A 24,210-nucleotide genomic window follows, 5' to 3' on the forward strand; every position below is an offset into this window, starting at 1 on the left:
CACATGGCCAAGGTGTACATGAAAAGATGTCTAAAACCATTAGACATTAGGGAAATGCAAATCAACATCACAGGGAGATTCCCCTTCATACCCATTAGAATGGCTACAATTATTTGTTATTGTTTTTTTTTTTTTTCTTAAAGGCAAACAGTAAGTGTTGGTGAGGATATGGAGAGACTGGAACTCTTGCTCATTCCTGGTGGGAGTGTAAAATGTTGCAGCCACTGTGACAACGGTTTGTCATTTCTTCAAGAAGTGGAACAAAGAATTACAATATGACGCAGCAATTCCACTCCTAGATAGAGAGCTAAAAGATCGGACCACGGGCACTGGAACAAGTACATGAACACACATATTCACAGCAGCACTATTCGCAATGGCCAAAAGGTGGAAACAGCCCAAATGTCCATTAGTACATGAGTGGGTAAATGCAATGTGATGCTGTAAATCCTTGCAATGAATCCTGTTGAACATCAACGGGAATGAAGTGCCGATGCCCTTACAGTGTGGAGGAAGGGTGCAAGAGGCCAGACGCAGAAGGTCCCAGGGTGTCTGATTCCATCTACTCTAATTATCCAGAACAGGCAAACTCACGGAGACAGAAAGCTGGTTAGGGGTTGTCAGGGCTTGAAGAGAGGGGAAATAGGAGTGACTGTTTGATGGATCCAGAGACTTCTTTGGGCAGGAGGAAAATTTGAAACTAGACAGAGCTGACAGGTGCACAACCATGAATGCACTAAATGCCACTGAATCGGATGCTTGAAAATGATTATTTCTAGGTTATGTGATTTGTGCCTCAAAAGGGGGGGGGTGTGAAGAGAAAACATGGAGACGTTTTGGTTACCTATAGTTCAGTTTACTTCACTTTCTTTAGACCTCACTTTTAGCGGGTGTTGGTGGGAGTCATATTAGCACCTACCTCATGATTCCATTGCAAGAATGAAATGAGCCAATGAAGGTCAAGTACCAGCAGAGTTCTGGCTCTAATAGGCTGTCACTATCCACTTTTAGTTGTTTTTTTTAAATTTGTTTTTTTTTTTATGTTTTTATTTTTAAGAAGGCTTCTCTGACATGGTGATGGAATCTCTGGATTTTTCTTCTCACAGAAAAATGCCCATCTGTGCACACAGTTGCAAAGGCCTGAACAAATTCCCTGCCACACTGATGAGGAGTGAAGCCTTTCTGTCTGCAGGGGTGATTTAACCAGGTAAGGCAGTCCTGGAATATGAGATGGGTAGAGGGGCAGAGGAAAAAGCTAACCCCAGAACAGACATGCGCTCTGTCTAGAACCTCCAGACCCTTCTCAGTCCCTCCTTCCCACAGAAGTGGGCGCAGGCAGAAAGGTGAGAGGCAGAAGGAAATGAGTATTCATTCTACAGGAGCCCCTCCCAGCAGGGAAGAGAGGACTTCTGGTCTCCAGATTCTAGTTGCTTCACTATGAGCATCCCTTAGCCCAGGAAAGCAGCCTCCGAGCCCACCTAGGACATGTATCTCCCTGGTATCTCCCTGGTCATTCATTAGCCCATGCATCTGAAAGCAGGGAATACAAAGATCAGAAATGGGACCATCAGGTCAGTGGTTTCCAGACCTTAGGGCCTCACAGACCAGTAAAACTTCCAACAAAATGTAAAGGATGTCATGGTGGGATTTTATCCTGCAAGTTCATTAAGAAAGAACACAGCTAGAGAGGAGTACAGGGGTTAGGATTGCCCTCGTACCAGGCTGTGTAGGTTGGATTCCAGGGCTCCAGCTAGATGCATGGCCTTGGGCAAATCACTGAATGTCTCTATGCACCCATTTTCTTGTTGGTAACATGAGGATGTAGTAATGGTAGCTACCTCACTGGGGCTACAAAGAAATATACACCAATAGACATGAGACCATATACTGTCTGATTCAATTTGCATAAAATGCCAAGAAAAGGCTAATTTATCAAGCCAGAAAGTAGATTCAGAAAGTTGCCCAGAGGGAGAAGGAGGGCACAGAATTTAACTGTGAATGGGCATTAAGGATCTTACTGGGGAAGAAAATGTGCTAGAATGAATTTATGGTAACTGCCGCACCACTGGTAAGGTTGCTAAAAATCACCGAATTGTATACAAAATTGATGCATAAAATAACCTCAGAGAAGTCATTTTAAAATTACCTGTGGCACTTCAACAGCACCTGCTATTGACTTAGCATTCAGGTATGATCCTCATCCTCACTCCACGGAAACAAGAAAACCCCCAAATCAAAAGACAACAACAAAATGATAACATCAACTCGCAGAATAAAGGACAATCCACTATTTACTGTGTGACCTGGGGAGGGTCCCAGGATCATCAGAGACCTGGAGCTACTCGGACAGCCTTACCCTCAAATCCAGCCAGGGACAGCCCTTCTGAAGTTCGTCTGGCTATGCAAGCGGACAGCCTTAAGTAGGGACGGCTCTCCCCCAGAATAGCTGACAGTTGTTCAAAGAGGGCCCGAATAGGGCCAGTGGGCCCCTGGGTAGCACCCCTGACCCCATGGTGAGGTTAGAAGAGGGAGGTCTAGAAAGCCTGTACAAAAGAACTGCTTATAGTGAAAGGGACCTCCTGTGTTCATGACAGCAAGAAGCAGGGGCCCTGCAGCGGTGTGCTGGGGGACAAAGGCAGGAGGAACCATCAGAAAGGGATCCTGGAATGCTATCTGGTCTGTTGTTCTTTTTATCTGTTTCATTTTCATTTTCCTATAAATCTCCTGGTCCCCATTTCCAGAACACTTGGTGAGGCACAAACACACTAATTTATAACCTCTGCCTCAGCACCTCAGGTTTTTGGTTTTGTTTTTGCTTTTGACTTTGGGTGGAGGTTGCAATTGCCAACATCCCTTTTTCGAGGATCCTCTTAGAATGGGCCAAAAGAAAGATAACCTTCTACAGTAAGTGCTAGTGCTTCTCATCCCCTCCCTGGGCCCCATCCATAGCTGATAAAAGGAGAGAAATAAACCTACTGTAAAGAGATGATCAGAGAAGCAAGGAAATGCAGGCAACTCTTGCCCAAGCAAACCCATCCCGGGCCCAGCAGACACTGGCTCCAGGAGCGGCTCCAAAGGAAAAATGGCTCTAAGACTGCCGGGAGGAGAAACCGGACAGTCAGTGGATAAAAGCTGAAAACTGGAAGGGTTCCTCCTATCTGGCAATGGGCACCTGCAGCCAGGCGCTGGGCCCCCGAGACACTGCGCCCGCACCCTTCAGCCAGGGCGCCCTCTAGGGCCAGCCAGATCGCGAAGCCGGGCTCCCCATCCCGCGCCCGGGACAACCGCCACCCTCACCCAGAAGTTCTTGCAGCTGTGTCCTCAAACTCGGGCGCACACCCGGTCTCCGAAGGGTGTGTGCGCGCCGGGCACTCCATTGGCTGTCGGCTTCGACGGCAGGTTTAAAAGTTACCAGAGACAGTCCTCGGGATCCTCACTTTGAGGCAAAGCCGCAGCTCAGGGGGAACCTGCGACGCTGGCGGGGCAGCGGGCGAGGGACAGCAGGCGAGGGACAGCGAGGCCAGCAGGCGCGGGGCGGTGGAGCACTCCGGGAGCAGGCGGCGAGCACGGTGTGCGCCGGGTGGAGTCGCAGGGGTGCGGGGCGCCCAGACGTATCACCGCACGGTCTGTAAACTCGGCCGGGTCTCTGGTTTTCTCCCCGGCCCGGACGTATCCTGCAAGCACACTCACCTCCCGGAGGTTCCCTCCCATCCAGGCTGGGGCTCACCTCCGATCCAGCCCGCCGCGAAGTCCTCCAGCTGGAAGCTGCCCATGGCCGGAGCCGCGGCTCCTCGCACTCCCAGAGCCTGGTTGGTGCCCAGTCAGAGGCCGCGGCGCATGCCCCGCCGGCCCGCGTGTCGGGGGAGGAGGTGGGGAGACTGGAGCGCACCCCAGGACCTCCCGCAAGCCCTGACTCGGAGCTGCGAGGCGGATCAGTAGCCGCGCTCACCTCTCCAAGCGCCCGCCGCCGCGGCTAGTACGCCCCCAGCGGACCTTAAAGGCGCAGCACCTCGCCGCTCCCGGACACTGGGTCCGGTGCGCGGGGTATTCCCTCAGTGTCCCCTTCTCCATCGTCCATGCCGGGCCACCTCACACCCTCCACGCCTGGAGGTGAAGATGCCGGCCCTGCCTTGTTCACACTTTCCCCCCGAGACACTGCAAGAGATGTCAGGGACAGTTTTGCAAAATTCATTAGAGGTGGAAAGGGAGGCTTTATCCCAAGTCTAGAAGAACGTGATCACAAACACCAGGAGGTGATAGGATCATTTATTTTATTTATTTATTTATTTTTTATTTTATTTTATTTTTTATAAACATATATTTTTATCCCCAGGGGTACAGGTCTGTGAATCACCAGGTTTACACACTTCACAGCACTCACCAAAGCACATACCCTCCCCAATGTCCATAATCCCACCCCCTTCTCCCAAACCCCCTCCCCCCAGCAACCCTCAGTTTGTTTTGTGGGATTAAGAGTCACTTATGGTTTGTCTCCCTCCCAATCCCATCTTGTTTCATTTATTCTTCTCCTACCCACTTAAGCCCCCAGGTTGCATGATAGGATCATTTAAACCAGTGCTGGAGGACTTCTAACTGCGCAGGGAGCAGCTTAGCCCCAAGTCCTTAGTTTTCCGAGGAGCTGATTGAAAGCTAGGAGACAGTTCCGCTGTGAAAGACACAGGAAACAATTTTGCAGGCCCTTTTTGGAGGTCAAGGACTCTTCCACGGCCACACCCTCCACACCCCTCTGGCTAGTCCCAGGCTGCAGAACCCTATCTATTCAAGAATAAAGAGTGTGTGGAAAGCACCTAGCCCCAAGTTAGACTCAAGTCAGCTCAAAATAAATACTTGCTATCTGGATGTCTTCAGGCCAGAGTCTGTGCCCAGGGCCTTGTGCATGGTTCCACTCCTCATGGTTCCTCCTCCTCACAGCAGCTGGGAGCAGGTATTAGGGTCACCCCCGCTATGGGTCAGTTCTGTGTGTCTGCCTGGCCTCCCAGCAGAACCCAGCGATTCCATCAAACACTAACCTAGGTGTCGCTGTGGAGGTATTTCTATAGATGAAGTTAACATCCCAAACCAGGTGACTTTAAGTATGGGAGCCTATCTCTGATAATCTGAGTGGGTCCCACCCAATTCGTTGAAAGGCCTTAAAAAGCAAAATGGAGAGGCACCTGCCTGGCTCAGTGGGAAGAGCATGAGACTCTTGATCTTGGGTCTGGAGTTTAAGCCCCTGTTAGGTGTAGAGATTATTTTAATTAATTAATTGATTGATTGATTTAATTAGTGGCACCTGGAGGCTCAGTCGGTTAAGCCACTGCCTTTGGCTCAGGCCATGATCCCAGGGTCCTGAGGTTGAGCCCCACATCACACTCCGTACTCAGTGGGGAGCCTTCCACTCTGCTGGAACCCCTTGTTTGTGTTCCCTCATTTACGCACTCTTTCCCTCTCTCTCAAAAAAGTTAATATTAATTTTTTTCATTAAAAAAATTTTTTTTTAAAGAGGAAAATGGAAGCTTCCCTGAGGAAAAAGAAATTTTGCCTGTGGAATGCAGTGTCAGCTCCTGCCTGAATATCTCCAGCTTTCCAGCCTGTGCTCCAGATTTCAGACTTCCTAGCTAGACCCCACACTTAAGGTAACATATATACGTCCCCTGCTGATTACTGCCCCAGTGGAACCCTGTGTGCACCTGACACGGCTCTGACATCACTGATTCCAATCAGCCGTGGGCTTTCTCTTCTGTCTCCCAGCCCCAGGAGCTGATGCTTACTGCCTTCTCAATCATGTCCCATGCAAGCAAACACCTGGACATTCAGGGTCGTGTCAGCTTTTCAGATAGAGCTTTCCAGGGGCCAAGCTCCCCTCAGATCCAGGCTCAGCCTACACTGTGTGCTCTGGGCCACCCAGGAAGGTTGAGAGGTTTTCCTCTGTCCCTCAAATATCTTCTCTGCAGGTAGGCTCTGCACCCAGCCAGAACCCAGCTGGAGGTCCATGCTCATTGGGGCAGGTAGCCTGGCTATGTGGAGGTGCTTATGGTGCAGTGGGAGTTCCCTGACCTCCTTCCAAGGAGGAAAGTGATTTGATGCTGGTTTCCAGCAGGATACGAGCCCTGGCACCCCTCACGGTGAAGGTATGGTCTAGAAGGGGCCTCTTCTGGGTCTGCTCTTTATCCTGCTAGCACGTCTATGTCACCTCCTCCAGTCCATCATGCAATAGCCACCCAGGTCTCCTTCTTCCAAAGCAAGACAAAGTCTGGCCACTGAGGCTTGCTTGATAAGGGCCAAGAAGCCTGCTGAGGAGTCAGGGCCCACCATGAGCATTGACCCCCAAGCTGTGCCCTACCTACCAGGCCTGAGCTATGTGCCAGAACAGTTCCAAGACATGAATGGTCTCCCAAGATGGGCCCTTGTGTGGGTTCAGCACTGAACAAGTCAATAGGTGGAGAGGCCCACTGTCTCAGAGGACCACCAGGCCAATTGTTGTTCCTCAGTCCTGTGTCAGCAGTAACTGGAAGGTCCTGAGTTGGCAGGCAGTGGCTCTGAAAGCTACTGCTTAAACTGCTAATGAGTGCAGCAGAATGGAAGGAGTGGGCTCTTTTCCAGAATCAACCACTGTGTTCCATTCCCAGAGGAGTGCCATAAATCTACCCATGAGGCACATCACCAGACAGGGAGGGGGAGGACCCAGGTCCAATGGCAGTCACGGGGCTGGCCTAGAGCAAGCCAGACCACTAGGCTGGGGACCTGGCAGAAGGCTCACTCTTGAGTAGTGGGTCTGGTCTGTGGCTGACTTCTGGTTTCCCTGCTTGGGAGCATTTGGAATGCTACCATGCACATTTATATTCTACCCTTGCAAGAGAGAGGTTTTGGAAACTGAGGCACAGAGAGATCAACTCCCTGGGTTGCTAGGGCCAGAGAAGTCCCCATTTCCTTTCTCCCTCAACTCTTCCCAAGAGGTACCCTCCTGGAGCGTTTCCTGCTGCTGTGGGGTATGCACGTGGGATGTGCTGCTAACACCTGACAACCAGCGGCCCACTTCCTACCTCTCGTTTGCCTTTTCAGGTGATGACTTTCCTGAACACCTACTATGGGCCTGTCTCCACTCTTGGGAGCTGTCAGAGAGGAGGCGGTCTGAGTTGCTCATAGGAGGGCAACGGTGAGAGCCCTGGGGAGGGAGCTGTGTGCCAGGCAGCTGTCAGGGAAGCCTCCAGGCTTCCTCTCTGGGCTACACCCAGTCTATCCAGCCTCAAGGCTCTGCCTCCTCAAGGCTCTCTAGGCCAAGCCCTTCCCTCCCACCCCTGACCCCTGCACCTGCCATGCCTGAGCCACACATGCCTGAGCCACACAGTCCTGAGCCAGCTGCTCCTGCCTCACGGTCTGTGGCTGTGACCCTGCCTCCTGCTCTCTTCCCTTCTGGAAGCCCAGCCCTGCTCAGCTTTCTCCCCTTCTCTGCTGTTCTGCTCTCTCTCCTTGGTGCTTCCACCCCCGTGGAACATGTGTGCACAGTCATATGTGGAAAGCAGGTGGGGTTTAGAGGACCTCCATGAGGTCCTCAGGACCCTCATCAACACCCTGGCCCAACCATGTCCGCATCTCTCCACTCACAAGCTCCACATCTCATCTCCCACTCAGACCTCACACCTTTCTTTACCCAACACCTCTACCTGGGTAGCCCCATGTCATCTCTGATGTGACATGTCCTTTGATGAGCTATGTAACTCCCCAAGTATTCCTATTTTCCCGAGTATTCCTCTTTTCCCACCCAGCCAGTCACCCAAGCCAGACCCTGGGTGTTGTCTCTGATTCCTCTTTCTGCCCCAGGCCTCTTCCCAACAGCCATCTCCTCCTTGGCGCTGACGCTCAGCCCTTTCTGGCCTCTCACTATGTGGCTGATCCCAGGCCTGTGCCACTGCCTGCCTAGATGAGGGTGACAGAGGCCCTCTGCCCCATCCCCTGTCTAGCCCCCCACTGCTGCCACAGTGAGCTTCTGAAGCCTTGCATCCGCTCTGGCCCTCCTCTGTTGAGGGACCTCCAATGATTCCCCATGGCCTTGAGCATAACTCCAACACCCCAGCTCGGCATGTGGGCCTGGATCTGACAGCCTTTCTACTTCTTACTTCCTACCATCTCCCCTCAGACTCCCCCACTTCCTGGCACCCCCACCTCAAGCTGGACAACATGTCCTCTAAACCCCACCTGCTTTCCACATATGACTGTGCACACATGTTCCCTTCCTGTGAATGCCTTCCCCTCAGCTTCTCTAGCTAACCCCTCTACCTGACCCATTTGAGACTCAGCTCAGCCCCCACCTTCTCCTGTCACACATTCTGTGAAGCACTCACCACCATGCTCCGCCCTGGACCCGCTCTCTCTCAAGTGTATTTCCAGAATATCCTGGGCCTATCCATATCATAGCTGCTACACTCTAAAGGTTAGTCTGTCTTCCTAAGAACAGGGCAGTGCCTTATTCTCTTGTAAACCTGCAGTGCCTGGCACAGGCCTGGTGGCCAGTCACCACTCAGTGGGCTGTGGAAAAGGAAAGGCTGTGGAGCAGAATTCTGAAAGGCTTCCTGACTGCAGACAGCCTCAGAGGGGGCCCAGATAGAAGGCAGAGCAGGAGAGGCCCTGGTCCTTTCTTGGCATGTCACAGAAGCCTTGCTTCCTTCATGCCCTCAAAGCTACCAGATGTTTTTCCACCTCAAGACCTTTGCCTTAACCATTCCTGCTTGTGGCTCCCTCCTTTTGCTTTTCTAGAGGAGAGCTTCCACTTCCTTCAGGCCTAAGGTGAAACATCCTCTTCATAGAGGGCTCTCCAGGCCCCTGGGCCAAGGTCAAGTCCTTGTCTCTCTCAAGGCATCCTTATTTCTCATTCTACCCCTTACCATAGTGGTCAGTCCTTGAGCAATGCCCAGGAAGCCTCGGAGCAAAGGACTCTTCGGAATCACCCACCACCACTGCGTCCTAAGCCTTGGCCATGGAACAGATGAACGGGAATTCCTGATCGCTGAATGCAAATGAATTAAGTGGAAACACATGTGTATGTTGTATTTTTCTTTGGGCATTTGTACCTGCTGCATCCATCCTGTACTGGTCTCAGACAATGGGAGGTCTCTGGTTCCTTCCAAATCTAATGGAAAGGGAAAGAGCATATGGTGGTTTTTAAGGTGCTGTTCAAACTTCTCACTTGGGGCGACATTCCCTTCATTATTGACAGTTGTTTGGGAAAGCAAACAACTTCAAAGCATGTTCAGACTGTATTTGAATCAGCATTAAATCAATTTGACTCCAAGTCAAGAAACAGAGTTGCAGGGCTGGGAAGGGCTGGGAAGGGGCAAAGCAGCCACTGGGAGACTGGGCAGCCTAGGCTCTGCTTCTGGTGCTGCTGCTGCCTCCCTGGGCCCCGTGGGCAACTCCAACCCTCAGTTTCCCTTCCTGTCTTTTGGAGAGTACAGATAACTTCCACCATAGGCAGTAACCAAAAAGTATAAAATTCTGGGCCACCGTGACACGGGCTATGCGTGTCTTATCAAGACGTGCCAGCAGAGAGCGCTGCTGTCCAGCACTTGGGACTCCCAGGAGGAAAAAACCAGCTTGGCCGCTCCAGAGGGAGTTTCCCGGCCCAGATTCCTCTGCCCTGGGGCTGGCAGTGCATACACTTGGGCAGTAAAAGAGGAGCTGAGCTGGAGGCTCGCAGGGATCTGAAGGTGCCAGAGGGGACATCTGAGGGGACTGAAGAGGATCCATCTGAGGCTGTGAGGAGCTCACGGTACTGGGAGGGAGAATGCCACAGTAAAGAGAGATGACACCCCCAATCGCTTCACCTGCCTTGATTCAACAAGACAGCAAATGTACCAGGGTCTTTTTTTTTTTTAAACCAGGGCTCCAAGCTGGCCCAGTACTCTACTTCCAACATCTCACTGTATTCTGTGAGTAAATTCCCCATTTTATAGCTCAGAGGAGTAAGGCTCAGGGAGGTTAAGCAATTTCCCCAGAGCCACACAGCCAGTGAATGGAGGATTATACACCTGCTGTATGACTCCAGGGCCTAGCTCTTAACTAGAGTGCTGCCTCTTGGCCAAGACGCAGAAAGTGGAGATGACTTTTTCCAAAGCCCTTGCTTGTCCCTATCCCTGCTCTAGCCCATCTGCATAAATGTCCTAACTTCTGTGATTAATTTCCCCACCATCAATAAGATGGTATGAATATTTGCCAACCACACTCATATTCTTAGGGCTTCTGCAGCAGATGCCCCAGTAATCATGGGGAATGCCCTGGGATATCCTCTGTCCGGTTCTCCCTGACAGACTCCCCTGGGCTGAGCTGGTTCTGTGCACATCTGAGAGCAAGGAAAGCCTGGTCCACCTTGGGCTTTTCTTCTCAACTCCTGGACATCAGTGGTCTGGTGCTGAGGACATGTGGAGGCTGGGCAGGTCAGGGGACCAGGTAGATCTACAGTGGATGGGTTTCTATGGGAGGAAAGGATGGAGGGGTGGAAGGATCCAGAATAGCAGTTGCGACCACATCCCAAAGCCTCTGCTGAACACCTACTGGGGACCAACCTGCCAGGGATACAGGGGGCTTGAGATGCTGACAGCAGGAGAGAAGTTTGTGCTGAAGATGTGTGGCCAAGCTCTGCCATGTGGTAGGTCTCCCCAGCATGCGTTCTTCAAACATCAGATACAGGGTCCTGCAGGGGAGGCCAGGAAACCCACTACTTTGGATGATCTGAAAAAAATACAGGCCAGGAGGGACAGAAGAATGTCTTGAGGACACACTCAGAACCCTCAGGAGGGAGGTGACCTCTGGGTGGATCCTAAGAGACAACCTGGGCTTTGACCCATGAAGGTAGTAGAGAAAGGCAGGTGGGCAGAGGCAAGAGCCTGAGTAATGCCAGCCAGGGATGGCAGGACACCCTGAGGAGCCTTCTTGCTGTGGGAGGGGAGGCTGAAGGCTTGGGAATTTTAGCCAGCAAACTGACTGTAGGTGGTCTCAGTCTTCGTGCTGCTCCCTGTGAGGGGACAGAGGACCCGTCTTGCAGCCATCTGCATCTCACCGAGACAAACCTCCCCGGCCCAGGCTGAGGGTGGCTTGGGCTCCTTTAAAATTAGCTTTTGCTCTCAGCAAGGACCTGGTCATCTTGTCCCCAAGAAGCGGAGGCCTGTGCTGGTCAAGCCTCTCAGAAGGGCTATGGTCTCCCTCCCCACACTTGCCTGGGCAGTTCACTGTCACACCAGGACATGCATACCTGAATGCCCTCTGCATGAGGGTGGTGGCCAGGGAACAGGCAGGCAGGAACCAGGACCATCAGTACCTTCCACACCCAGGGAGAGCACAGTTCTTCCCACTTGCTGTGCATCACCTTAAGGAGAGCCACAGGGTGTGATAAAACCCACCCAAATCCTACTGTTCTCTGCTCCAGGGTCCCTGTGAATGTGGCAAAGAACAAACTTCCATTGCTAAGAGAGGAGAGATTTTAAAGAACTCCAAAGACATCTCAATTTTGTATAAAGCACAAAGGAAAAATTTAAAAGAACAAAATCCCAAACCATATGGATTAGATTAGAAAAGAGAGATTTGCTAAGTGCCAAAAGCTGTGGCCAGGGAGCAGGCTCAGGGGAGCCAGCCCTAAATGAGGTACAAGGCCCTTTGGGGCCCAGGCAGAAGGGAAGCCACCCACTGCCCCCACGCCTGTAGCTCTCCTGTGACAACAGTCGGCTGCCTGTCCTCCTCAGGGTGACTGCCAGCCACAGCCCTACCTTCTCCCTCCAGCATGCCAGCCACAGTGAACAAGCTCACTCCTGCTGTGAGTCACCAGAATTGGGCTCTGTATCTTGTATGACAGCATTTCGGTAGCCATGTCCAGGAGGACACTCACGTTCACCATTCATGCCCTTGTGAAGTCTCTCCACACTGAATGACAACACATCAGCGTGATCAACAGAGTATGCCAAAGGTAACAAGCCGTGACTCTCGAGGCTTGCTGGGAATCAACATTACAGCTCTGCCTTGGTCTCTGGGATCACTTGCTCTAGGGGAAGCCAGTCACCATGCTGGGAGGCCACGCCACTGCCCTGTGGCGAGGCCCACAAGGGGAAGGACAGAGGTCTTCTCCCAAATCACCGGCACCAATTTGTCAGCCGCGGGAGTGAGCAAGCAGAGCTTCCAGCCCCTGTCCAGCCTTCAGATGACCGCAGCCCTGGCCAATACACTGACGACAGCTTCACGAGACAGCCCAAGCCAGAGCCACCCAACCAAGCTGCTGCCAGGTCCCTGACCCTCGTAACTGGGAGAAAATATGTGTATGTCATTATTTTAAGCCACTAAGTTCTGAGATGACTTATTATAGAGAAATCGATATCTGAGAGATGGTAAGCATCATGTTAATGTTATGATCTAAACGTAACAGTCAAAGGCATGGGGTCTAGATGACACACATTCACAGCCAGAATCTACTGTTTGCTGTGTTCTTCCTTCAGCCACTTAATCAACCTGCATCTTGATATTCTCATTTGTGAAATGGGAGAGCTAATCACACCTAAATGAAATCATTCTTCTTTAAAATTTTTTCAAAGATTTTTATTTGAGAGAGAGAAAAAGAAAGCACGAGGAGGGGAGGGACTGAGGAAGCAGCAGACTCCCGCTGAGCAAGGTACCCAACGCAGAGCTGGATCCCAGGACCCTGGGATCATGACCTGAGCCAAAGGCAGCCTCTTGATGGACCAAGCCACCCAGACACCCCTAAATGAAATCATTCTTAACTCATCATCAATGCCCATGAGTGCTCAGCCCCATGGCTGGCACACAGCAAACACTGGAAGTTAGCTGGCGTTTATCCTTTTTATGGCCTCGGTGTCCTGACATATGTTTGGGCATGTGTCTGTGTCAGCACAGAACTCCCAGCCGATGCCACCTGGACCAACGAGCAGCAAGCCACCTGCTCTTCCACATAAGCCCATTCCTTCACCCGGGACCTCTTCTGCCCCAGATCCTTTCTGCGAACCCCTCGCTCCAGAAATCTCTCAGTCCTGAAACACGGGAGGTTCTCTTCAGCATGCGAGCCAGTCAGGCTCATCCAGCTCCCTTGGGAGTGCTGGCAGGTGGCCCTGCTGAAGCCTGGGAGGCCACTCGCATGGGAAGAGGAAGCCACATGGCCGACCCAGCTTGGACTGCACAAGGAGAGAGTTCTAACACGCAGCCAGACACTTCCCAACCCAGTCCGTTTCTCTGAGGGCAGTGAGAGCCCAGAGATGCCAGCTAGCTGGCCCCAGCCCTGTGGAATGTGAAAGGGGAAAGACCAGTCACCCGCCCCCCCAAGAACAAAGCCAAGGAGTTGTGCTCGCTTCGGCAGCACATATACAAAGCCAAGGAGCCTTCCAGCAAGGGCACCTAAATGTCTTCACCCTACTGTCAACCCAACCCAAAGGGAAGTCATACAAGTGCCTCAGAAAATTTTTTTTTTAAGTGCATTTTAAAAAAAGAAATTCTTGGATGTGACTGAAGTACAACCGACTGATTTCTAGCGTGCGTCCTCTCAACTTTGCCACCCTCGGGAAGACTGGGGAGCTGGTAAGGGTGTCCTCCTGGGTGGAGGAGGAACAGGAATCCAGCCATCAGGGGTGTACGGGTCAGAGGGGAGGGGAAGGGACATGAGACCAGTGCCACGGGACAGAGTGGCTGTGAACGTGGGTACCAAGAGGCTGTTTCGAACAGGAGCCAAGGTTCACATTCCCAGAGGGGGGGGGGGCACGTGCTGTCATCATAAGCACGTGCTTCAGCCTCAGGGCCATCCGCCATGCTGTGGGGTAAGCCTGGAGTTTGGGGTTAAGGCTGGGGCACCAGGAAATGTTATCGCCAGTGGTCGGCGAGGCCGGTCCTTGGTAGACATGTGTTATGCTGCTTTCCCCTGCTTGCTGCTCCAAAGCGCAGTGAGCCAGGCAAGGGAAGGAGGCCTGTGGGGGAAGGCAAGGTGGGATGGCCTCTAGGGAGCGTGACGGGTGGCAGCTGGCTCTTTCCTTGCTGTGTGAAGACTCACTGAGGAACGGTGTAAAAGAAAGGGTTTTAAGTACTCAGGCCCCGAGGACAGGCATGGGTATGAATCCCAGCTCCACTATTGGTGAGCTGTGTGAGCCCAGGCCTACAGCCCACCTCTCTGAGCCTGTTTCTTTAACTGGAGAATAGAGTTGACCCAGTGTCTATCCCTAACCCACAGCAAATACTCTATACATGGAAGCTGCATTTGTATTTCTCCAAACTATCACAGTAGGGCATCAATTCCAACCCTCGTAATGCGGTGACTTAGCTCTGGTCTGTAGCCCTCCATTGTTTGGTGGACCCTGCTCTCTGCCCTGAGCCTGGAGCTCAGGCTAGAGCAGAGCCAGGACCGTGGGGAGGTCTGAGTGCTGGGCCAGACTGACCTCCCCTTTGTGGAGCCACTTTTGGGCTGCTGCACTCCATTAGTCATCAGGAGGTTTTTCTGGCTAGCAGACCCAAGGGAGCCCCCCGGGCTGGGGGTCACTTCCTGAGCCTGTGGCTGCAAGGGGGCACAGATTGAGCCTCTCAGTTCCTTGGAGAGAAGGCAGCTCCCAGGCCTGCTGAGTCGGACAGTGGTGTAGAGCTACACACTGGCAGGGCACAGGGTCCTCTTGTTTGCCCCCCCCCCAAGTAGACTGAGGGGGATGGTGGGGCCTGCCTGCCTTTGGGCCCCTCCTGACCTCTCTGTGGGTCCTAGGCACTGAGGCAGGAGGTCCCAGGCCAGTTCGGGGAGCCTCCCCGCCAGCCACCTTCACCTCTTGCTGAGCAGGTACTGGGGCCCATTCTTCGGGGGCTCCTGCTCCCTCACACTCTGGTGGCAGCAGGCCTGGGCAGCTCCCCTGCGGGCTCCCGGCTCCCGGACAGAGAGGAAGGAGGCCCAGGGCTGGTATGCAGCTTCTCCTCAGGGGTTCTGTAGTATGGCACGAATCCCGAGGCACAAAGGCCGGGGCCCCTGAAGGCAGCATCACTGGAGAAAGGGACAGTCAGGCTGCTGTCATGAGAGTGACCGGCCGAAAGCAGCAGGATGGGACAGCAGGGTGGTGTAGAGAAGGACCCGGGGAGGACGCCTGGGCTTGCCGAGGCAGCCTGTATGGGAAGGAGACAAGAGGGTGAGCCAGGCCCGCAGGTCCAGCTGGAAATCCAGGACTGGCCTTGGGCCTGCAACTGCCCAGCAGCGGTAGGGTTAGAAGGCTGGCCTGTTCTATAGACCGGGTGACACTAAGCAGGGTCATCTGCCCTTCTGGGCCTCCCTGCAAGGAGGAGTGCATCCAGCATTAGAACCCACTCATCCTGCCTGCCCTGTCTTTGCAGTCAAGGCATTGCACCCAGCTTTGTGGTGCTGCTAGTGGCTAGTAGTGACATGCCAGGGTGCAGGCTTGGGGTCAGATCCCAGGTTTGCTCTCGCTAGCAATGTCTTTGGCCAGTCATTTAACTTCTCCAAGGCTCATTTTTCTCATCTGTAAAATGGGAATAACAATCAGGCCTCTCTCACAGGACTATTACTAGGACAAGTGAGATGAGGCACAGGAAGCATCTGTCTGGATGCTGAGCAGGTCATGAGGACTAAGATGTTCCTGTCCAGGAACACAGGCTAAGCCTGGTGTAATCAGCGTATTACTGTATGTAAGTCTCACTGAGGCTCTGAGAGCAGCTGTACTATTATCTCTCTTCTGCAAGGAAACTGAAGCTCAAGGGGCTTAAAAACATTGCCCCCCCCCACAAGTCGCTGAGCTGGGATGAAGCAAGGTGGTCTGTGTCCAGTCTCTGTACACTTTGTTCTGGGAGCCCCAGCAGACCGCAGTAGTGGTGCTGGCCTGGCTTACTGGGCTAGATCCCAGGACAGAGGTCTAAAGGATGCCAGGGTCCCCTCCCCATACTCCACCACTCACAGAGCACTGGCAGCTGACAGTCATCCTGCAAACGCAGCCAGTCAGGACCTCCTTCCTGGTGTGCAGGTGTTGGGAGCCCCCATACAACCTATCAGGAAGGACCAGGCTGGGAAAACTCTCCTCCTTGGAGCGGTAGTAAGGGAAGAAGCCGCTGGGTGGTTCTGGGTCCTCAGAGAATGGCACCTCTCTGATGTTCTGGTCCCTGCAAACCTTGGGCAGCGGGGCTGGCTCCTCCACAGTCAGGAGGTTCCCATAGGTGCGGAAGAAAGGCAGGTACTCCGAGGCCACCAGGGAGCCACAGGGGAGATCTAGGCTGCTGAGAGGCTCACTGCCTCTGGAAGTGCTGGCCTGGAGATGCTGGGACAGGGGCTCTGGGCTGTCCTCCTCCAGGAGGCTCTGGGAGACCGAGACCCAGAGCTCAGACTCACAGCTCTTCTGGGATGACTGGGAAGAGAAGGGTTTCATCTGTTACGGCAGCCCAGTTTCCCTGCCCCTGAGCTTCCTCCCCATTCCTGCTGACACTGGAGGCCAGAGGGGTCTTTCTTTCCAAAGTATAAACCTGAGTGCAGCTCTCCTTGTTAGAACCCAGCAGGGGCGGCCAGCCATGAGTAGGTTACCCAAGAGTCCTGGAGGATCTGGCCTCGCCAGCATCTGCACTCTGCCTTGCATCCCTCTCCACTGATTGCTCTACTCTCTACACACCAGTCTCCTTACCCTTCCTCAGTCATGCTAAGCTTGGTCTAGCTTTAGGGCCCATGCCCAGATCTGCCTTTCACCTATCAGTTCAGAGGAACCTTCCCAACCCCAGCCCTCCACCCCTGCTTTGAGTCCTAACCAATTCCCCCATCACATCTCCCACACTGGAACGTTCTTGCTCTGTGGTCTGCCTGTTCCGGTGTGTGGTGGTCTTGTCTGTCTGATGCTCCTGGCTCATTGCAGGCTGGGCTAATCTCCTAACTCTCAGGCCATCTCAAATTCCCTTCGTTGTCCAGTCCAGCCACACAGAACTCTTCGTCCTTCTCACTCGCCTAGCAGCCTCCTGCCACAGGGCCTTTGCTAATGCTCCCGCTTAGAATCTCTTCCTTCTCCCTCCCTGGTTGACAACTTCAGCCCCTGGCTCCAGGCCATTTCCATACTTCCCTGATTTAGCTGCATCACTCTGTTATTGACTCCCACCACCCTGAGGCCCCTCACTCAGAGCACCCACCCCTCTGCTACAAAACATACATCTGCATGGTTACTTATTAATATCTCTCATCTCCCTCATTACAAATTCCACTGAGGCAATATCCATCTGTCTTCTGTATCCTCAGGGCCTAGAACAGTCCCAGCATATGGCAGATTCCAAATATTGGAATAAAGGAAAGGCAGGCAGGAGGGGGGGAAAGAGGGGAGGAGGAAGAAAGAGAACATTAAACTGGGTTTGGCCAGGAACAAAGTCCTTGCCAGACTCCCTGTCATAGGAAGGAGAAGATATGCCTTGTGGGGAGGTTGGGGAGAGGAATGAGGAGTTACTTTCTAGCCCCAGACGGGTCAGAGAAGCCCAGAGCACCTGTCAGTAACCTTTGTCCACCTTTGCCTGTCAGGATCAGGCCCAGAGCCCATGGGTACATGGGAAGGTCTGGGGGTACCCTCTGGATTCTGAGTCCCACAGGAAGGGACTTATGGTCTGATCCTCGTCTTCTTGATCTTTGCTGGGGCCTCTGGGCTTGAGTTTCCTTCCCCAACCTCATGTCATGTGGTCATGCTGGTCCTAACTTCTTTTTTTTTAAGATTTTTATTTATTTGTTAGAGAGAGAGACGAGAGAGAGATACAGAGCACAAGCACAGGCAGATAGAGTGGCAGGCTAGAGGCAGAGGGAGAAGCAGGCTCCCTGCCGAGCAAGGAGCCCGATGTGGGACTCGATCCCATGATGCTGGGATCATGACCTGAGCCGAAGGTAGCCGCTTAACCAACTGAGCCACCCAGGCGTCCCTGGTCCTAACTTCTTATGTACCTGGCCAGAGTAAGTCCTAACCCTGGATAAGAGCTCCTGAAGAGCAGAGGTCAGGCGCCCTCCCCCCGAGTGCTGGTGCCCAGTTCAGCACCACCTAGACACCCCAGACCCTCCCCAGACACCCCATGGACCCTGTGCAATCCTCTCTCAGGCCAGCTACAGGAGCCCTGTCCCAGCTTTGCTGGGCCTAGGAAATAAGATGGGCTAGAGACAGTAGCAGAGTTTGAGGCGAAGTACACCCTACTCCAAAGCTGTGACCTATGTAGTATTGTGGTCTACTGTGTCCCCCATAAGATATGTACCCATGGTCCCTGGGAATGCAGTCTGTTTTGGAAATAGTCTGTGCAGATGCAATCAAGTTAAGATGAGGTCATACTAGATTAGGGTGGCCCTAGATATGACGACTGCTGTCCTTAGGAGGGAAATGTGGACCCAAACACAGGGCGAGCATCCTATGATGCTGGGGGCAGAGACTGAGAGGATGCTGCCACAAGCCAAGAGCTGCCAGGGAGTGCCGGCTGCCAGGGAGTGCTGGCTGCCAGAAACTGTGAGAGGCAGGGAGCACATTCTCCTTGAGCCCCTGAGAAGGAGACTGCCTTCAGAACTGCTTGAGAAGACATCTGTGCTGTGTGAAACCATCCAGTTTGTGGTGACCCCAGGACACTAACTCACACACAGGTGGGTCACAGGGCTGGTTGTATGGGCAAAGGGATTTGACACAAGAATGAAGGTTGGCAGGGCTCTCCCGGCACTACTTCATGAGCAGCTTCTGGAGAGAGACCCATCTAGGACTGCGGTGTCCCTGCAGGGCCTGGGTCCCCCGAGGCCTTACCCTTTCTGCCATCCTGTGGTGCTGGCCCAGCGGTTCTCCCACACCTGAGTCGTCCCTGCCTGGGCCCTGGATCTGCTTCACCTGTGGGTTCTGGATTGAAGGAGACTGGGTATGCCCCACCTACTCTCCAGAGGGGCTAGGCAAAGTGGCCTGTGCCCAATGCCACATATGCTATCCCTTGGGCCCTGCCTCCAGCATCCATTCTGGACCCAGCAGTAGCCCCAATTTGTGACATGATCGAGGCTAATCTTCAAACTCTGGTGAGAAAGACAAAGCTGCCCTTGGCAGGTCCCTTCTTCCAGGCCTGCTCTTCACTCTGGCGAATCCCCCCCTGCCTGTCAGAGAAGATTCTACCATGAAGTCACAAGGCCTGGTGCCAGGCAAGAAAGCCAGATGGCTCTGTTACCACGGAGACTCCAGCCCAAGCGCCCAACACCTGTGATCCTCACCTGTTTCTAATTCCACTTAATCCAGATCTCTCCAGAGACTTAGGGGAAAACAAAGGACAGGCAGGCATCTTCGGGAATGAGATCAGCTCTCCACGATAGGGCCAATGAGCTCGCTCAGGGATCTGTGCCGGGAGAATCAGAGAGGGCCCAGCACCGCCCCTGGAAGCTGAGGAGGGGTCCCAAGGATCCATGCTGTCACTGAGGGCTGTCCGGACCTCTCCTTCCCCAGAGGCCTTAGTCCCCTCAGGTCTCCGCTCCTGCCTCCTCTCCTCGATGGGTCTTCCCCAGTCACTCGTGAGCACCAAGTGAGAGGGACTCATGCTGAACACCTGCTTTCCCCCACGGAGCCACCATCCCCAACTTCTGTCCCCAGCTGATGCTGCTCTTCTGAGGGAAGAGACCAGCATTTGTTGTCAGCTACCACGCTGGGCGTTCTCCACATGCTGTCCTCACTCCAGCCCTTCGAGCCAGGAATGGTACCACTCTGGGTCCATGTTTCAGTCTGGGGAGCTGAAGTTCAGCACTGGGACGGCCTTCAGAGGTAATCCTTAGCCCTAGGGCTGGAGACCGGAGAACCCTGATACACCACCCAGGGCCACGAGACCTGGCTATCTCCAGGAACTTCAAGCTTCTCCAGTGCAGGATTCCAAGCACAGGGTGACCCAGCCAGGTTCCTTCCTCACCCTCATCCTGGGCCATGAAAGCCTTATTTCCTTTTTTTGATAGACATAACCCTTTAATCCACATGGAATTTATTTTTTTAAGTAGTAATAGATAAGGCTCTCATTCTATTTTATATTTTCAGTTCCCTATGTTGATGCAACATCATTTATGAATGATGTATTTCTCCACCAACCTGACTTGAAATACCAAAGTAACTGCCTTCGAAATTCTTAACTATTGTAAACTCAAGTCAGTTTCTCCAGTTTATTGTTCTGTCCCTCTCTTTGTCTCTCTCGCTGCCAATACCATATTGTCTTGAGCTCTTTAGTTTTATCATAATTATAATTCATGATACAGTCATATTTTTATTATTTTTAATTTATTTATTGGAGGGAGTGAGTGAGTGAGCAGGAGGACGGGCAGAGGGTGAGGGAGAGAGAATTCTGAGCAGACTCCACACCAAGCATAGAGCCTGACAGGGGGGCAAATCCCATGACCCTGACTGGGGAAGACCCATCAAGGAGAGGAGGCAAGAGCGCGGAGACCTGAGGGGACTAAGGCCTCTGGGGAAGGAGAGGTCAGACAGCCCTCGGTGACAGCATGGATCCTTGGGACCCCTCCTCAGCCCGAGCAAAAGCCAAGAGTTGGATGTTTAGTGCCTCAGGCTGCACAGGTGCCCCCATTATAGGGACATATTTTAAAAAATCAGCTTTTCTGAGGTCTAGTTTACATACATCATACATCATACAACATGTATCATTTACAACCTAAAAATCCACATAACAACCCCAAAATTAATATACAGAATTGCCTCTCTTCAGGTAGTCCCCCCACCCCGGCCTCCCAGCCCCAAAGAATCAAGTGATTTATCTGCATTTTGATGTCATAGATTAATTTTGTCTGTTCTAGAATGAACGGAATCTCACAATCTGTACTGTTGTGTGTGGCTTCTTTTACTCAATATTTCATTTTTAAGACTCATCCATGCATTGGCGTTCTGTTTGTGCCTTCGTACTGAGGAGCAGGACATCACTGCATGGTTTAACAAGATTGGTTTATCCATTCATCAGTGTACAGACTGTCCAGGTGCTTCCATCATCAATAAAGCTTCTATGAATAGTAATGTACAAGACTTTGTGTGGGCCTAGTTTTTGTTTCTTTTAGGTTGATACCCAGGATTTGAATAGCTTGGTCATATGAGAAGTGTATAAAGATACAGATGTAGTGAAAAGAAGAGCCATCTGTACCCCAATGTTTAAAGATTTTTCTTTCTTTATTTATTTGACAGACAGAGATCACAAGTAGGCAGAGAGGCAGGCAGAGAGAGAGAGAGAGAGAGAGAGAGAAGCAGGCTTCCTGCGGAGCAGAGAGCCCGATGCGGGGCTCGATCCCAGGACCCTGAGATCACGACCCAAGCCGAAGGCAGCAGCCCAAACCACTGAGCCACCCAGGCGCCCCTGTACCCCAATGTTTATAGCAGCAATGGCCACAGTCGCCAAACTATGGAAAGAACCAAGATGCCCTTTAATGGACAAATAGATAAGGAAGATGTGGTCCATATACACTATGGAGTATTATGCCTCCATCAGAAAGGATGAATACCCAACTTTTGTAGCAACATGGATGGGACTGGAAGAGATTATGCTGAGTGAAATAAGTCAAGCAGAGAGAGTCAATTATCATATGGTTTCACTTATTTGTGGAGCATAACAAATAGCATGGAGGACATGGGGAGTTAGAGAGGAGAAGGGAGTTGGGAGAAATTGGAAGGGGAGGTGAATCATGAGAGACTATGGACTCTGAAAAACAATCTGAGGGGTTTGAAGTGGCGGGGGGGTGGGAGGTTGGGGTACCAGGTGGTGGGTATTATTGAGGGCACGGATTGCATGGAGCACTGGGTGGGGTGAAAAAATAATGAATATTGTTATGCTGAAAATAAATAAATTTAATTTAAAAAAAACTGCCAAAATGGGGTACCTGGGTGGCTCAGTTGGTTAAGCAACTGCCTTCAGCTCAGGTCATGATCCTGGAGTCCCAGGATCAAGTCCCACATTGGGCTCCCTGCTCAGCAGGGAGTCTGCTTCTCCCTCGGACACTCTCCCCTCTCATGCTCTCTCTCTCTAAGTAAATAAAATTAAAAAAAAAAAAACTTAAAATAAAAAAACCTGCCCAACTGATTCCAAAGGTTGTACCATTTTACATTCCCAGTAGCAATGTGGAAAAGATCAAGTTGCTTTCCATTCTTGCCATCACTTGAAAATTTTGCCATTCTAATGGGAATGTACTGGTATATCATTATGGTTGTAATTCGCCTTGATGACTAATGACGTTGAGCATCTTTCCCTGTGCATATTGTCAATTTATATACCTTTTTAAGTCTTTGAATCTTTTGCCTATCTTTATTGTTCTAATTAAAGTACAACAAACTGCAGATATTCAAAGTATGCAATTTGACCAGTTTCCACATGTGGACACACTTGGGAAACCAAGTGTACACAATCAGAACAACAAATATTTCTATCAGTCCCCAAAACTTCCTCATGCCCTTTTGTAATCTGTCCCTCCCTTTCCAGGCAATCGCTGACCTGTTCTCTGCCACAGCAGTATTCTATATTTTCTACAGTTTTACATAACTGGAATCATAAGCTATGTATTTTGTCTTCTTTTACACAGCATAATACTTGTGAGATTCCTTTATGTTTTTGCATGTACCAATAGTTTGCCCCTTTTTTATTACTGAGTGCTGTTTCATTGCATGGATATACCATGATCATTAGTCCACTATATGTAGTGGGTCATTTTTTTCTAGATGTTTTGATATTTTTCTTTATCTTTCATTTTCTGTTATTTATAATGTGTCAAGCCATGGTTTCCAATGACCTTATCCTTTTGGGGGTTTGGAGAGCCTCCAGAATCTTTTAACTCATGTCTTTCACCAAACCTTGGAAGACTTTATTTCATCAAATATTTTTCTGCAATTGATTTTTCCTCTCCTTCTGGTACTCCAGTGACAATTCTGAGGGGCAACCTAGCCCCTGTTTCTGGGTTTCCACCCTGAGGGGCATGGACTCACCTGGGGACTAGTCCACAGAATTATTTGGACAGGCAGAGGGCTGGGTGTAGGAACCAAGCTGCAACAGCAGTGGGAGTTCTTGGTGACTCTTGTGAGTTGGGAGTTCTTTCTGCCTCTTCTTGTGCTCCTTTCTGTGGCTCTTGCTTCTTCCCCATGTTTGTGACCCTGAGCAACCATCTGTCCCTCTCCAAGCCACAGCTGCCCACCTAAAGTCACATGGCGGGGTGGACAGGGGATCCTTGGGCTCTCTCCTCCCTGCAGTGGCCCCAGGACCTCCTATGGTGGGGTCAGATCTCCATCTGCCTCCCCTTCCTGACTCGCCTGTGCCCAGTCCCCCAGGATTGCCTCCTTTCTGTTCCATGTCACCTCCAAGACACCTTCTCCACAGAATTAAAATAGAAAAAAATTTAGCAACAAATTTTTAAAAAAATGTAAGTATCTTTCCCATGGGTTCCTGGAGCTCTTCTCATTTTTTCTGATTTTCTTTTCTCTCTGTTCTTCAGAGTATGTAATTTCCATTGATCTATCTTAAAGTTTATAGGGTTTTTCCCCCCTCATCATCACCAAGCTGCTATTAAAATCAGTAAATTTTTAAATTTCCGATTTTGTATTTTTCAGCCTTAACATTTCCATCTGGCTCTTTTTTATAGGTCCTATGTTTCTGTTGAAAACCTCTATTCTTTTATTCATTCCAAATGTGCTTTTCTTGACCTATGGAACAAGGTTATAATAGCTTCTTTGAAGTCTTTGTTTGATAATTCCAATGCATGGGCCACCCTAGGGTTGGCATTCATTGTCTTTTCCCTGGAGAACTGGTCACGTTTTCCTGGTTCTTTATATCGTGGGTAATTTTGATTTGTCCCAGACATTGTGAATGTTATGTTGTGTAGACTTGGGTCTTGTATATAATCCTCCCAAGAAATCTGTATTTTTGTTTTAGCAGGCAAACAACTGGGTTAATTAGGTTCAAGCTCCATGCTCTGCCTCTTTTCATATGTAGTGATCCAAACCTAAGGTCAGTTCTCTAAGTCTATGCTGGACTCGCTTGGTTCAGTCCATGAACATGCACTATTTAGTGATTAAGTGATAAAGATGTGTGCACATGGTTTAAACCTCAGCTTTTTTTTTTTCTTTTTAAGATTTTATTTATTTATTTGTCAGAGCATAAGCGGGGGAATGGCAGGCAGAGGGAGAAGCAGACTCCCTCCTGAGCAGGGAGCCCAAAGTGGAACTCAGTCGCAGGACCCTGGGATCATGATCTGAGCTGAAGGCACAT

The 24,210-nt window shown here is 51.2% G+C and overlaps 2 protein-coding genes across 11 annotated transcripts in view; both read right to left on the reverse strand.

The window, feature by feature from the left end:
- SLC25A48 (solute carrier family 25 member 48) overlaps window positions 1-24,210 on the reverse strand; it is a 200,034-nt gene that overhangs the window by 38,411 nt on the left and 137,413 nt on the right. For 4 of the 10 annotated variants that reach the window (XM_045075474.1, XM_004744925.3, XM_004744923.3 and 1 more), the window contains exon 1: window positions 3,728-3,986. The exons of 1 other annotated variant lie outside the window; for it this stretch is intronic. In XM_045075474.1, coding sequence (XP_044931409.1) covers window positions 3,728-3,773 — 46 coding nt within the window. In that variant the 5' untranslated portion in view covers window positions 3,774-3,986. Of the gene's footprint in view, window positions 1-3,727; window positions 4,009-24,210 lie in introns of those variants that run through there. 5 more of the 10 variants (XR_006605358.1, XR_198918.3, XR_001178249.2 and 2 more) reach the window with 3 other exon arrangements.
- LOC101689563 lies at window positions 12,712-19,072 on the reverse strand. Its single transcript, XM_004744919.3, has 3 exons — window positions 18,750-19,072; window positions 15,921-16,364; window positions 12,712-15,117 (listed from the first exon to the last, which is right to left on the reverse strand). The coding sequence occupies exons 1-3, from the start codon at window positions 18,759-18,761 to the stop codon at window positions 14,836-14,838; spliced, it is 738 nt and encodes a 245-aa protein (XP_004744976.1). The 5' UTR covers window positions 18,762-19,072; the 3' UTR covers window positions 12,712-14,835.

The sequence above is a fragment of the Mustela putorius genome, unplaced genomic scaffold (genome assembly GCF_011764305.1).
Source record: "Mustela putorius furo isolate JIRA1106 unplaced genomic scaffold, ASM1176430v1.1 tig00000145_pilon_pilon_pilon, whole genome shotgun sequence".
NCBI lineage: Eukaryota > Metazoa > Chordata > Mammalia > Carnivora > Mustelidae > Mustela > Mustela putorius.

Excerpts from the sequence above, each read along its gene's own strand:
- LOC101689563 (XM_004744919.3), bottom strand. Across the intron at positions 15,118-15,920 it reads CTGTCAGCTGCCAGTGCTCT|GCTGCCTCGGCAAGCCCAGG; the intron begins GTGAGTGGTGGA and ends CTTCCCATACAG.